Source organism: Panthera uncia (assembly GCF_023721935.1).
Source record: "Panthera uncia isolate 11264 chromosome C1 unlocalized genomic scaffold, Puncia_PCG_1.0 HiC_scaffold_3, whole genome shotgun sequence".
Taxonomy (NCBI): Eukaryota; Metazoa; Chordata; class Mammalia; order Carnivora; family Felidae; genus Panthera; species Panthera uncia.
Genome location: NW_026057584.1, coordinates 75,839,914 through 75,856,431, shown reverse-complemented (window position 1 = coordinate 75,856,431; position 16,518 = coordinate 75,839,914). Strand labels below are relative to the sequence as shown.

The 16,518-nt window shown below is 37.6% G+C and overlaps 1 protein-coding gene across 1 annotated transcript in view; it reads left to right on the top strand.

Moving 5' to 3' along the window:
• GALNT13 (polypeptide N-acetylgalactosaminyltransferase 13) overlaps positions 1-16,518 on the top strand; it is a 528,170-nt gene that overhangs the window by 347,787 nt on the left and 163,865 nt on the right. The window contains exon 9 of the mRNA XM_049615630.1: positions 13,949-14,129. Coding sequence (XP_049471587.1) covers positions 13,949-14,129 — 181 coding nt within the window. The remainder of the gene's footprint in view (positions 1-13,948; positions 14,130-16,518) is intronic.

Here is a 16,518-nt window from a genome sequence, read left to right as displayed (position 1 = left end):
ACAGTGTCAAATGTTGCAGAGAAGTAAGAAAGAATAATGAAAGCTCATAAAAAACTTTATGAGCAGTTGCAAATGATAGAATCAAGATACTAGAATATAAGATGTGAAGAAAATTGGATTGTGAAGATATGTAGAGAAAAGAACTTTTTAAGAAGTTTCCCAGCAAATCAGAAAGAAAACACATAGTAACTTAAAGGTAAATATGACCAAACTAATTCTTTTGTATTTACTATTCTTTTATTTTATAAGCTTATAGGAAAGAGTAGAAAAAGTAGGTGATATTGAAAAAGAAAGAAGGCACAAGTGATGAGATACATACCTGCAGGTGTTGAAAGATTGTTATAGAGATAATAAAGGTTGTCTGTGCAACACTTCCTAGTTTATAAGTTTTGTGCTCATTATTCCACCATGTCTGTACCAGAACACTGTGGATGAGTAGCCATTACTGTCTTATTCTTTTTTTTTAATTTTTTTAAAAAATTTATTCATCTTTGAGAGACAGAGAGAGAGAGAGCGTAAGTGGGGGAGGAGCAGAGAGAGAGAGAGGGAGACACAGAATCTGAAGCAGGCTCCAGGCTCTGAGCTGTCAGCACAGAGCCCGATGCAGGACCTGAACTCACTGGCTGCGAGATCATGACCTGAGCTGAAGTGGGAAGTCAGCTGCTTAACCGACTGAGCCACCCAGGTGCCCCATTACTGTCTTATTCTTTAACTAATGATTTTAAATTTCAAAGAAACTAAGTCATGTAAATAGAAATTGGCAAGGCTGAACATCAAACCCATGTCTTCTGCTCCTAGTCTAGTCCTCCCCTATTCTGAGTTCAAGATCCCAAAGGCAGGGTTTAATTTTGGAAGGGAGAGTTGATTCATTTTCCTAAAGAAGAAACTAGGGCAATATGAGATGTTTCAAGGTGGAAATGCATAGAAAGTCAGGTCAGCTGTTCTTGAATTCAAAAAAAGTAGAAAGCCAGAAATTCTCTCCCGAGATGATGGTCCTGATAACAGGTTTTGCTAAGAGGAGCAAGTTTCGGATTAAACACATCTTCAGCAAGCATGTGAACGAGCATTGATGTTCCCTATTAAACAATCTTTAAATGTCAAAACAGTAACATCTTGCAATTCTAATGAAACAGAGACTGGAAACTTACCTTCACTGTGCTTAAGCATCATATCTGGATAAATAAACTTTGCCCTGCACTCTCTTTTTTTTGTGACGAAGTGAGCAAAGTAACGTGCTAAACGTGACTATTTTCAGGCTTACTTCTTCACTCTCCTTTTAAAGTGTAATACAGCCTACAATGACTACTACCAATTTATTTTTAAAAGATCAAAAACTGTCAAAGTACAATATTATTTTCCTTCACGGTGGGTCTTGTGGGTATTTGTAATGAGTGCTGGAGGTGACATCAATATGGATATTTTTATATCTTTCACATTTATCTCACTAAGCATTTTATGACCAAAAAAAAAGAAAAAGAAAAAAAGAAAAAGATGCCTGTAAGGTGATTTTTGGAAGGGAATCATAGTTTTCCACTGATAGCATTAGAGCTTTATATGTGCTCCCTAGGGAAAGTATTTATCTGAGGCAAAACTTATAGCTTCCTATAAAAATGTCTCAGGTCCAGGACAAGAAACAAAATGTCTCTAGCTGACTAAAAACTAAGAAAAGAAAATCCTGTCCATGAAAGGATGACGGTTAGGATAAGTGCCTCTTAAAACAGTCCTTTTGTTGTAGGCAGGACAGACTACTCTTCAACTGTCAAATGCAAATTGATGACTGGACTTTAATGTGCCCAGTACTAACACTCACAACTAGACGGGGCTGCAAGCTACTTGAAGACAGAGAGCCGCGCTTGGTTATTCTTCCTCTACGCCCCAGAGCCCAGCATGGTGCTTATCACAAAGTTAATGTCTAGTATCTGTTTGTCAAAGACACCAGCCAAGGCCTAAGGGAAAATGCTTGAGAGGGGAGAGGTCATTTCCTCTTCTCAGGGCCATACATTTGAAAAGCATTGGACGACTTTACAAGTTACACAGGAAATTTCATTTAATCTAAAATCCTGGGGCCGCAACCAGGGAGGTGGACGGTTTATAGATGGAGATATCAAGTAACTGAAGGATAACTCTTTCTGAGGTACCAAGGTTCTTCCCTTACCCCGTTCAAGTACTTTTTAAGTATCTCTGGCATCCATAAAAAGGGCAGGAGATGTTGTCACACGCTGCAGCTGGGTACCCAGGTGGTCTACTGATATTCAAAGAGGACTGTTTTGGCATGGATTCTAGGGCAGCTTCATGCAGCTGCCAGGAGCCGCTCTGTGGCTGGAAGCAGCAGATGTTACTAGTATCTGACCGGCAATCAGATCATCCAACATGGGAGGACACCAAGGTAAAATGCAAACTATCTGACCCAAATATCATTTAATAAATCACAGGCCCTTTTTCTCCAGTTCTCAAAAATTGCATCTAAATACAGTTTTTTTCCACATTCAAGATTTATTCATAGGATTAATTATACAATGAGGAAAGCACAAATTCCAATAATTGTACCTTTGTCTTCATTAATTGTCCCCTTAAATGCATTGAAAATACTTCCAAAGCCTCTAGTATTTATCACACTTTAAAACTGATAGTTGAAAGATAAAAGAGTATGACTGTCTCACATATTATTTCTCTTGCTCTTTTTTTATGAATTAATCTGCTTGTAGTAACCTATGCTAATATAAAAAGCAATACTTTTTTATAAATATGACAAGCTAGACACTAATTTTCTTAAGCAGAGCCACCTTATATTACGGAGGATTTGCAATATCTGGTAGGCTGTTTTATGTTCTTCATTTCTTGCCTGCTATACTCATACATGTCATTTAAGCAGAAGATACAAGATTTGCCATAACACCATCAGGATCTAGAGGAGAATTGGGAATTTCTTCAATGTCAGCAGTCCTGATAAGATGTGGAATAATGACAAGTTACAATTCTCCTGACACCGAGAAATACAGTGGCCATCATATGCTATAATTCTGAAGGTCAGACAGCTCCAAGGCAGAGGAAGTCATTGGAAGGCAAAAGGTGATAGTAGAATGTACATTATAAAATGTTGGTGTGTATATGTTGGAGGTATCTCTACTATGCATCTTAATTGATGGGAATGGGTGTTTGTATATGAGGAGAGCGGGAGATGAGATTAAAAAGCTCCTGTTTGTAACCCCTACTATCTCACCCTACCTCTGATGCACACTGGTTCATATTCAAACTGTCTCAGCTCTATTCCAAAACAGTTCCCCCACTTCCAGCCACACCCAGTATAAGCACACCCTTCCATTCTTCTCTATTTTCTCCTTCCTTGTCTTCCTTTCACTCCCCTCCCTCTCCCTTCTGCCCCCAACTCTCAAGAGTCATTTGCTAAGTCTTAGGCAAAGTAAAAAGATGGTTGGGTTGTCACTTTGCCAAAGACTTAGCAAATGACTCTTGAGAGTTGAGGGTGCAAGGGAGCAGGAGGGGAGTGAAAGGAAGGCAGACTTATTTCAGGATTAATGTGTTAGGTCCTATAGAAAATGAGTAGGTGTAAAAGAGTCCATTTTGAATTTGAGGCTTTCATGAAATGTATTTCTAGGTTGGAAAGAGATCACAGATTCAGGATGTCCAAGGATGAAAAGTACTTTGGAAGGGAAAGTACTTGATAACTAGATATTTTTGTAGCAAATTGATGGGAAATATGAAATAGTATAGGTTCAATTCAGGATTGTCTGTATTTAATACCGATATGAAAATAAAATCTCTGGGGCTCCTGGGTGGCTCAGTTGGTTAAGCATTTAACTCTTAATTTCAGTTGAGGTCATGATCAGATGGTTGATGAGATCAAGCCCTGCATCAGGCTCTGTGCTGACACAGTGAGGATCCTGCTTGAGATATTCTCTCTCTCTCTCTCTCTCTCTCTCTCTCAATCTCAAAATAAATTAAAAAAATAAAAAATGAAAATAAAATAAAATCTTCACAGTACTCTAATATATAGTGATTTCCTGAAAAATTCTCTGAAAGAAGAAAAGTACTTTTGTGATTGCCCTTGTTTTATAACATTTATGACCTTTCTTAAATAGGACACTCCCAAAACATGCACATACACACAATGACTGCCTCATAATAATTATAGTGTTATCCCTTTCATACTTTCTCATGTTTAAAGAATAATATCTACACAGCATGTACTTCTAATACAGCTAAAGTCAAGTCAACATGCCTAAGTAGGGAAATGTTGATTAAAATTTTGGGGAGATGTGTCATTCCTATTTAAAAATGATGTCTAAAAGTGGTCATAGACCCTATACAAAGGGATCAATCTGAATCCTAGAAATCTGGAAGAAAATTTAGCCATTATCAACCTCAGTTCCTCTTCTTTTACATGTGAGTTTTCTGAGGCCTCTCAAGATTAAGTGACTTATTCCAATTTCTATAATCAGTTTTTATTTCAAGTCAAGAATATAGCTTTCCAATTTCGAATCTGATGCTTTCTTTTCTTTTCCATAAAAATGATTATTTTTGCTTTAAGCATTAAATTATCAAGTAGTGGGTAGATTCCTTGGGCATGTTGACTCTGTGATCTCTTGCAACTCAGGTGCACACTTAAAGGCCGTACAGCAGCTTGCATACAAGAGTCTTTATCTTGAGATGTTACAATACCAGCTCTAGAGTGCCCTTCCAGATCACATAAATCTCCCCAATTATACTGTGGAGTGAAAACTAGGTCAAGAGTCAAACCAACCAATTAAAGCAGATATTCCCCCCAGTCAAAACAACTATGTGGAATAACTGGAAAATTTCATGTCAAGAGTAAATAGAAATGCCTACTGAACACCTTGTACCAGCCCCTTTTGATTAATGACTTCTGTGCCTCTTGTGTTTGTGCCCACCTATCAAGGACCATAGTGCCTTCAGGAACTCACTGAAGTCTCTTTTAGACTTTGTTTCTGTTGTAAAATTAAAGGATTTGTCATCAGTCTACTTGAATATGTATAAACAAAGTGGAGAGTTGAAGTGCTGAGAGGGATTATTCACAACAAACAATACACATAGAATGAAATAGTTTGAAAATTGAGTAATCATTGTTTTGTTTCAGTTTTCCCTTTGCCAGAACTGAGAAAAGGAATCACGTTTGGTTTCTAATTGCATCTCATGGTAGAAAATATAGACAAGGGAAAACACATACATTAATTATTAATCTTAATTCCCCAAATTATATCAAGTTATTACAGGGGTGACCGGGTGGCTCAGTTGGTTGACCGTCCAACTTGGGCTCAGGTCATGATCTCACGGTTCGTGAGTTCGAGCCCCGCCTCAGGCTCTGTGCTGACAGCTCAGAGCCTGGAGCCTGCTTGGGATTCTGTGTCTCCCTCTCTTTCTGCCCCTCCCCCACTCATGCTCTGCCTCTCTCTCTCTCTCTCTCTAAAATAAGTAAACATTAAAAAAAGGTTTTTTTAAGCTAATACATTCCTCTGTTTTCATTATCATCACTCTGGTCCAAGTCATTAGCATCTCTTCCCTAGATTACTGAGATAACCTCTTAAGAAATCTCTCTATTTGCTCCATTTCAATCCATTTTTCACATAAAGGCTAAATATCTTTGCGAGCACCGAACTGCCTCAGTCCTCACAACAAACCTCTCTGCAGTTGGTTCTGCTAGTCTCGTGTTCTTACCTGAGACCTGAAGCACAGAAGGATGAAGTCACCAAGTTCACCCTGCTAGTAAGTGTCAGGGCTAGGGTATGACCTCAGGAGCTAGAGCCTGTAGCATCATAACTATTGTGCTCTGTGGCCTCTGTGGTATATTGTGGTTGCTACTAAGGCCATATTAAACAGTGACTTTGTGCCAGAGATAGTATGTGTGAGGGTTGGGGGCAGGGGTATAAAGATTAGTATAAAAACAAGCAGCTGCATGAATTTGGCACAACAGGTATAAAATTAGAAGGAGAAGCACTAGAACTGAGATTGCAAAGTTGGAGCTTATGAAGTTTACGAACCTTAATTAAAATGTCACTGATGTAGGTGCCAAAAAACATGAAAAGAATAATGTATGTTTGTTAATTGTCTTCTAGCTGGGGGAAGAAACTCAAGTAGATAATCAAGTGAGCAATGGGCATTTTACATTTTGATTAATAACCTTTTCCATCATCAAAAGACACTCATAAAAATATCTGGGAAAGAAAACAAGTAACTAGCTGCCTTCAATTCTCTGTGGATAAAAGGACAGTTTGTATTTCATACATGGTCAAATTTACTTGAGAGAGATACAGTATACAAGTATTAATCTGTTGGAAGCCTGGAAAATAACAATCAGATATGCTCAGTGATACAAAGTAATTTGGACATCACAGGCTTGTGTGGATGAGACATCATGTTTTATTCAGTTTATGCTGTTTGTTCAGACACTGTAAAATAATTTCAGAGAACAAAATGTAGTGTTCTAATTGGAAACTAATTGGCTATTCTTTTAAACTCTGTGCTGTACCTAAATCCTTAGGCGTTAATATTACAATTCAAATAAAAGGCAAAAATGAAGGCAAAACTTACCAAGGTTTAAAAGAAAATATTTTTTAAGAAGCAACAATAAGCACATTATCTACAGATATTGGTTTCCCTGAACAACAACGGAAGTTAAATAATATACAAATAACATTTAACTTCTTCCCAGGTGAAGTGTCAGGCACAGTGCTTGATATACACTATCTTATTTGAGTCTTAGGGACTGGTTATTATTATGCTTATATTCCAGTGGGAAAATTAAGGCCTTAAAGACTTAAATAAGTTTTACAAATATGCACAGATAGTAAGTGACAGAACCACTAGGAAAACTATTTGCTTATTTCCAAGCCCAAGTTCTTAATGAGTATGTCATACTTTTCCTTCCTTCTTTTCTTTGCTTCATTTCTTCCCCTTTTCTGAAATATTTATTGAAGAATCACCAAGGAAAATTATTATGGTATCATTGGGTCTCCACTCAACGTGAGTTCTTCCTACTTTAATATTTAATCATGTAGTTTTCTGGGCAACTGTTTATGTCTTAATTCTTTCACATTACTGAAGTGTCTACTAAGTACAGAGTACTTAGGTCAATATTTGGTCAATACTTTTTTAGTGTTTGTTTATTTTAAGAGAGAGAGTGAACACGTGTGCACAAGTGGGGGAGGGGCAGAGAGAGAGGGAGAGAGAAAGAGAGAAAGCATGAGTATCTCAAGCAGCCTCCACGCTGTCAGCACAGAGCCCAACGAGGAGCTCAGTCTCACAAACCGTGAGATCATGACCCGAGCCCAAATCAAGAGTCAGATGCTTAACCCACTGAGTCACCTAGGCGCCCCCTATTTGCTCAGTATTTGATCAATTAAGTGTTTTGCTTTTATATTACCTAACTGGGTGTTATTATGACCAGATATCAGCCTAACTAATACATAACGTTATGCATTCTTACCTTGATCTTTTCATTTTCATGAAAATTTTGAGGAGAGGCTTTACCTGAGAAATGCAATATAAGTGTTAATCCACACATTCTATAAACACTAGTGGCAATGCAAGACGTTCTCACTTTATTCCAGGAGTCAGTAGACTATGACTCACAAGCCAAGCCCGGGCCAGTAGTCACTGAGTTATGGAACAGTTACTTCTACCTCCATTACCTCTGCTAAATATACCTAAGAACTGCCTCCATCTGGGAGAGTCACAGTCAGGGGCAAGTTTGCTTTGTGTCTCAAAGTCAACAGCCATTACTGCATTATGCCTGTACATGTGCACACAAAGTCTCATTGCAAGTTAGCATGATAATAAAAAATCAACACTTTCATGTATCGTTACCTTTGCCTATGAGGCGGGAAAGGAGAGAGACTAACGGAACTCAATTTTTGAACATTTTCCAACTAGGTATCCTTCTTTTTGCGCACATATTCAGGGCATAGAACCAATAAGCCTACAAACCAGGGTAGGGCCAAGAAGTGACAGAGTGGAAATAAAGCATCCTCACTTACCCAGCTACAGTGCTAATCCATATTTGCTAACAGGTAAACTGTGGACTCAGAAGACAATTGTCAGTCCCTGATTTGTAGGCAACAGGGCTTATTGAACAGCCTAAATTTAGAGAAGCACAAACTTAAAATGATTTTTTTCCCTCCAATCATTGCAAAATGCTCTGAGGAGCATCCCTTTCCAATGCTGATGTCATTTAGGACAGACTCAAGAGCTTTCTAGCCGCTTCCACTTATTAAAGGTACTAGTAATGCTCCGTTTCCGGCTTTGATTTCACAAGCAGGGCATACCTCAGATTCTCTTCTCTTCCTAGGCCCTTGCTGACATGAGCACTTGGAAGGGGGAAGGCAGGGTATTCCGGGTTGCCGCTCCCCCAGGTTATGTCAAATAGGAGGGCTAGAGAAATGTGAGGTCTCATCTGATTTCATGTTTTACGATGGCCGCTTGCTCAGTGTGGTCCCACTTGGTACTAGCGGCCGCCATCCATGAGTCTTGTACATACAGCTTCACTGTTTTCTCACAAGTGCTCTCAGCTTCACCTTCTATCCCTTCTGTTTTCCAAGGGCCTTTTGAGAGGGAAATCTTAGTTTCTTTCCCACCCTACGTGGTCTCCAACTGCCCTTCTCAATATTACGTCTCCTCGCTGATCTGCCATATTGCTAGTTTCACAGCTCATTTTCCCTCTTCTATATTCCATGATCTATAGCATTTGGGAACCACTAAAGTCTTGTTCAGTTGTCTCCAAAGACTACCCCTTCCCAGGATCACTGTATGACTGTACCTACCAACTCTGCTACAATAAGCTGTTCAATATGTCCCAGACCACCTCAGGTTTCTCTAGGACGTAAGTGTTTCCTATTTTATTAGCATCATGCTTTTCCTGACACTCGAGGCTTTCCCACAAACTCACTCACCACATTGGGCTGTGTTCTTCTGGTAACACCAGGGTAGTCAGCTGATTGTACTGCTCAGCAAGTATCTAGCAGGGAGTGAAATGCCGGTCTCTTCTTCACTCATAGAGCTCCCCTATAGAAGTTGGTTGAAGGAGGAAAGAGGCTCTTCATTCATGCCTAATCTGTAGAACAGGATGGGGCACAATGAAGAGAATATCTGAAATTCCCTCCGGGTGAAACACAGCATATGCATTTCTTCTGAACTTGGGGCATATTGTGGAATGGCCTGGTCACAGTACAAATACCTGAGTACTTCACTAAATCATGCTTTTCAGAGAGAGATAATGTGAATTCAGCCAAAGGGTTACTTTAATAATGTTAAAAAGGAAGATTGTATCATTTAGCCACCTTGTTTTTCATAAGCCATCAACCATTTCTAATGTTAATTGTTTGTGTTGTAACCCCCAGAGAACGTCCTCAATTCCCAACGCATGTTAAATAACCATTGCATTTGATTTTACTTGACCACTCTGCTTAGATTGATACTCAGAGTATTTCCTTAAAAAATGCTATTTAAAACCCCTTCAAACTATGTCTACTTCATCTCATCATCTGCCAGGAATGCTTTTTTTTTAAATATTAATCTTGGAAGTTAATTTTGAGTTACCCATTTTTTCATTCAACCAACATGCGATGATACCTCCTGTGTAACAAGCACTGGGCTTGGCTCAGGGGTGCAACATTGACCAGATAGCTCCACTGCCCTTTTAGAGCCTACAGGCTAGTTGGGGGGGGGGGGGCGCGGAGGCAGGGATGCACAGCAAAACAAATACAAATATTACAGATTGTGATAAGCCAAGAAGGAAATATACAAGGTGCTATCGCAGAAGATAACTGGGCTGGGACCCTTTAAATATGGAAATTAGGGAAGAGCTGTCTGATGCAGTGATGTTTTAGCTAAGATGAGAATTGTGGGAAAGAGGCAGTCAGGTGAAGGGCAGACAGAATTGTATTCCAGGTTTAGGGAAAGCTCTTGGTGAGGCTTCGGTGTGTACAAGGGTATGCGATTTGTTATTCTAGGAAATGGCAGAGGGCCAAGATCACCAGTGCTTATTGATAGAGGGAGAGACTCATGTAGGGTCTGAGAGGCCCTACCTAAAGGATTTTGTTTATATTCACAGTTCAGTAAGAAACCATTGAAGTATTTAAACACAGAAGTAAAATTAAATAATTAAAATTTTAAAAGACTCCTCTGATTTCTCAGTACAAAACAAATTATAGGAAACACCGGTGAGAGCACCAAGACAGTTAAGAGTCCATTGCAATTGACCCACAAGAAATGTTGGTGATTAGGACAAGGATGGTGACAGAGAGACAGGGAGAGATGGATATACTGAGAATTATTTTTATAGATCGTAAAGCCAGGATTTGTTAACAGATTAAATATAAGTGATGAAATGGGCGCCTGGGTGACTCAGTTGGTTAAGCGTCTGACTTCAGCTCAGGTCATGATCTCGCTGTCCGTGAGTTTGAGCCCCATGTCAGGCTCTGGGCTGACACCTCAGAGCCTGAAGCCTGCTTGGGATTCCGTGTCTCCCTCTCTCTCTGCCCCTCCCCTGCTCACACTCTGTTTTTCTCTGTCTCTCAAAAAATAAAATAAAATGTTAATAAAAAATAAATAATATAAGTGATAGAAAAAAGAGAAATCAATAATGACTTCTAGGGTTTGCAGGGGAGAGAGGCTTCTGTTTTCTCTTTTATTTAGTTTTTCTTTTCTTTTCTTTCCTTTTTTTTTTTTTTTTTTTTTGGATTGACCACATGAGTAAGTGGTGGCACTCTTTATTGATGATTAAAAAGACAGAGAGTGGATCAGTGAGTTGAGCACCGATTTCAGCTCAGGTCATGATCTAGGAGTTCATGAGTTGGAGCCCCACGTCGGGCTCTGTGCTGACTGACAGCTCAGAGCCTGGAGCCTGCTTTGGATTCTGAGTCTCCCTCTCTCTGCCCCTCCCCCACTATGTGTTTGTCTCTCTCTCTATCAAAAATAAATAAACATTTAAAAAAAATTATTTAAAAAAAGAAAGAAAGGAAGACCTGGCTGACAAAGCCAGGATGAATCTGCAGTTCCACTTCAGATGTATTTATTTAGGTGTATCTGAGACACGCAAGAGGAGATACCCAATAAATGTTTGGATACTCAGCCCTGGATCCCAGAGGAGAGGTCTGAGCTGAGATGTCACTGTTGACTTTGTGAGTATTCAGATCCTATGTAAGGTCATCAGAGTAAATAAGACCACCTGGAGAATGAGTAAAGGAAGGTGGAGGCTAACATTTAAATATTTACAGTGAAAATATGTAAACATTGAAGTACTGGGAGGGAAAGCAAGACAATCTAAGAGAGGAGTCAGCTAGATAGATATTCATCAAGGGAAAAGTTTGTGTTTTCCACCGTGGCAGTTTTGAGGCAGCTGCAAAAACAAACAGCATTTCACTACGCATAGGGAGATGGATGAAAATTGAGGAAGGGAAACAACGCATATCAATAAACATTTGAAGCTAATTTACAGTGAGAGGAAACAGAGAAATGAGGTACTTTGGACCAAGGGAAGAACTTTTTGTTGGGTTTGTAATCTTTTTAGTTGTTTATCTCTTTAAGAATCTATTTGAAAGATAAGAGATTTTAGGTTGGGGTGCCTGAGTGGCTCAGTCAGTTAAGCATCTGACAGGCTCAGGTCATGATCTCGTTGTTCGTGAGTTCGAGCCCCACATGGGGCTCTGTGCTGAACTCAGAGCCTGGAGCCTGCTTCAGATTCCACTCTCTGATCATGCTCTGTCACTCTCTCTAAAAAATAAATAAACATAAAAGAAAAAAAGATAAGAGATTTTAACTGATATTATATGAAGGTAGTCATAGTGTAGTAAGGAGCAAAATTATCAACATCTCAGGTAAAAATCAAAGGGAGAACCAGACCAGTGAAGTTCTTAAGACAGAGTTAGGCATAAAGTTGACTGACACACAAGTATTGATTTGTCTTTGATAGAAGGATCAACTTCCTCAATTTTAATGGAATAGAACAGGGTAAGGATTTCATAATTCCAAGAAGGTTTATACATTTAATGCTACAAAGATGAGAGAGTTACCAATCAATTAAATACTTTGATTATTTAAGAAAGCTCTATCCTGTGTCTTGAGGGTAAGAGCGAGTTCCATTCTTCTTTTGTATTTCAGTTATATTTTATTCTTACATTTTAGGTTAGGCTGAAACTTCTTTCCTGTTAGCAATATGGTGTTTTGACAGTTAGAAAATGAGAAAGAATAGATTGCACATGTAATGCAATGTACAACACATGTACAAGCTGGTTGATGAATATAACTTGTCATTTAGCATCTTCCATCTTCTGGTAAATTGAATGTCTCTACTGCTACCCGAGCTCAATGACAGCCCTCTTCTAAGATGAATATTGCTTGAGAGGTCAACTGGAGAAAACTTTATCTTTCAAAAATAAGCAGTTCTCCTTAAAAGAACAGTGTTAATTACCATATAAAACCCAGTCCTTTCAGGGAAGCCTGGATGGCTCAGTCAGTTAAGCATCCAACTCTTGATTTCAGCTCAGGTTATGATCTCACAGTTCATGAGTTCAAGCCCCACACGGGACTCTGAACTGGCAATGCAGAGTCTACTTGGGATTCTCTCTCTCCCTCTCTCTCTGCCCCTCCTCCACTCATTCCCTCTCCCTTTCTCTCTCAAAAATAAATAAACATTAAAAAAAAAGAACAATGCTTCCAATATATAATAATAACTATGACTTGTTTATTGGGATAAACAACCTGTAGCACATATGCAATATATTACATGTATGTAATAAACATACACATACAAGTGTGTGTTCTATGTTTGTATATATATATATATATGTTTGTGCATGTATATATATATATATGTGTGTGTGTGTGTGTATTAGTATATTTTATAGATAGCATGCATATACACATATGCTATTAGTATAACCTGTAGCTAAATAATGTAATTTTATAGAAATAAATGTGTTAGGCATACTTAATAATTAGCCTCAACTGCACAGTAAATCTAGGACACCAAGAAATATAGGCAAATGTTTTCTAAGAATTTACAGTTTTAAACGAGAGATAGTGAAGTAAACAATTGCTTACAAGACAGTGTAATCAGTTCTTCATGAAAGGATGTTTAAAGTACCCAAGTCACAACTACAAAACCCCCCTACAGAACCTTCTAGAAGAAGTGATCTTGGAGATATATTTTGAAGGATGCATAGATGGTGAGTGGATATAAAGGAGTCCTAGCACATTTTAATAAGAATAATATATCCAAAGGTGTAAGATAATGGCAATATATGATAGCTGAAATTGACAGCCATTTAAAATGACTGGAGTCGCCTGGGTGGCTCAGTCGGTTAAGCGTCCGACTTCGGCTCAGGTCACGATCTCGCGGTCCGTGAGTTCGAGCCCTGCGTCGGGCTCTGGGCTGATGGCTCAGAGCCTGGAGCCTGCTTCCGATTCTGTGTTTCCCTCTCTCTCTGTCCCTCCCCCATTCATGCTGTGTCTTTCTCTGTCTCAAAAATAAATAAACGTTAAAAAAAAAATTTTTTAAATGACTGGAGTAAAATGAGTGGAGTATAATTGATTTTGCTTCAAACAAATTTAGATATTTACCATGACATCTAACATGTATAATAAATTCATTAATTCATAGCAGAGTTTAGATACTAAATACTATTAAGTAGCAATTAGGTTAACTACTAGAAACTGAAAATTTGGTAGTTTAACAAAGGCAATGAAAAAATAATTGAAACTTACAAGTCCAACACTACAATATTTACAAATATCAAGCTCTTCTAAATTAGAATCCTTTGCCAAGCTAAGTATACCAGTTCTAAATTTTGTGTCCATCTGAGGTTTGCTTGAGCCATATAAGATCTAAAGATCTGGCCTTAGTTAGCCTCAGTTCCTTGTCAGACATTATTACTGCATTATTTACAATGATTGAGATATGATTGCTTTTTTTCCACAGATTTGGCAATGTGGAGGCTCTTTGGAGATTGTGACTTGCTCCCATGTTGGTCATGTTTTTCGGAAGGCAACTCCCTACACTTTCCCTGGTGGCACTGGTCATGTCATCAACAAAAACAACAGGAGACTAGCAGAAGTTTGGATGGATGAATTTAAAGATTTCTTCTATATCATATCCCCAGGTAAACAATTCTAATATCTTTCTTCATCTGCAGGGAAAGATAAAATATTAAACATGCTAAATATGTGTTTCATTATTGCTACTATTCCACCGGTTTAACTAAAATGTATTTTATCACCATAATATTACAGAAAATCGTATTTGAGAAGGTAGTACTATGAAGTCATTTTTCATCTCAAATGAGAAGGACTATACTTATCTCAAATGGCTAAATATTCCTTTTTCTTTCTTTCTTTCTTGGCACAAGTATTATGCCAGAAAAGTGGAGTAAGCAGAGAGATCTAAATTTAATTAATATGTATCAGCTCAATTTAAGAAAAAAAAAATTTTTAAAGAAGTAAGCCTTTATTTCCTTATTTCCCAAATAAAGTTGGATAAGTTGGCAAGAAATTTTGTTAACATTTAAACAGAGATGTTCCCTACTGCCTAAATGATTTCCTAAAGATATAGGATGGTAAGTTACACAGATATAAAACTTTATCATTTTAAAGAATATTAAATGATGTAGTAAATTACTCATTAATAGATATGTAGAAAAGCATAATATAGGATACTAAGATATTATCCTACTTTAGTTACAAAAAGTAGATATGGAGATAGAGGTAAATGTAAGCTATCACTGGATAATAGGATTGTGAATAATTTATTCTTTTCCTTATATCTTTTTAATTTTTTAAAATAAAACATAGCATTTACTGTTAAATTTATTTGAAATGAGTTTAAAGGGAAAACATATTTTAATAAAGAATTTAAAAATTGTTTTAAAGAACGTTACTAGCCATTAAAAAACAAGAAAAATATAAAGTGTGAAAAAAAAATCCCATACCTGAGTGGAGTGATTATGAATGATTTTATTTTTATAATTTTCTAGAATTTTCCTAATAGCTGTATTACTTATTTAAAAAAACAACCTCTGAGACATTGCGTTGTTTTCTGAGGAAGTAACATGAGACATTATGAGAAGATACAAACAAGGAGAAGACATAGGGGCCTTCAATATCTCAAAGTTTAGACAAAGAGACAGAAACATAAATTAATACAATGGGAATTCAACTGTATTGATAAAATAATTTTTTAAAATTCTATTTTGATCGTTTATGCATAGGCCTTGTGGTCATCAATGTCATCAACTTGTAACCCACAAGAATACCAAAAATTCATGCTTACATCTTCTCTCCTACATTATAATCTATTGAACGGTTTGGAAACACCAGTTTAGGTTCTGACAGGCTCTGATTTCTGAAAGTATATATGCGGCTGTGAAAATTCTTCTTCTACAGATAAAGGGACAATGAGCAGTATGAACTTCCTTATTAAGATCCAGTATTCCTATAGAAAAGAAAAATGAGAGCAATGCATGTGTAAATGTGTGATTAGGTGAAGGATTTTTCTTGCACATTTTCAAGCCTCTTCCATGTCGAGAAGCTATTGTCAGGAACACTATTTCACGCATAGATGTATTTCTCTTAACAGTAGAAAGCCAGTCCAGATATTCAGAGTCGCATTTGGCAAGAACATGTAAAATTCGTAGCAAGGCAGTGACATTTATATAACCTTTTCATTTTCTTTTGATAATGCCTTCTGAACTCAAATCATTACTTGTAGAAATATATAAGCTCAAATACGAAGAAAGGAGTAGTGGAAGAAAGAAATGTGCCATGTGTGATTATATACAACTTCTATTCAGGAATAGAAGTATTTGAGAATAATTGCAACCATGTGTATTGTAGTCACCCATGATGAATATTATTTGTAAAAAGCAATGTGTTAGATTTTGTATAATTTCCCATTGAGTGAAAAAGGCAGATAAATAGTAGAACCATTTCTCAAACTGTAATGAAATGAAAGCCTTAGAGTTTAATGGGTAAAAAGGAACACTTGCTTTCTGGAACTATTGACTTTATGTTACTCAACAGGGACTGTTTGTATATTCTGGAAATCGTCATTATCATTTGGAAGCTTATTGTTCTTATGAAATGGGCTTATTTAAATCCAAAAAGGTATTTTGGGAAGCAGGAAAAGGACATTTGGGGAATACGCTGAAAATATCTAGGAACTTCTTAAGGGCGTTTGCGTTTTTGTATGTCTCTGAGACTGTCAGCGTGGCCAAGCATGGAACCTGCCTGCTGTAGTATGGGCAAGAAGGAAAAACCAAAAACACAAAACAATAAATTGCTTCTCAGTGAAAAAGGAAAGGCAGTAAGCTGGAAACTAGAGTTGGATGTCAAAAACAGTTCTAGCCCTAGACAGCTTTCAGATCATCCAAAAATAGATAAAATGTGTTTTATTGGGGGAATCAAGACTCTGTCACTCGTATGGTGGTGAGCCTTTTTTGAGTGAATGACTATTTTAGTCATTACTGATCGTCTCTGATACTCTTAAAATCAACA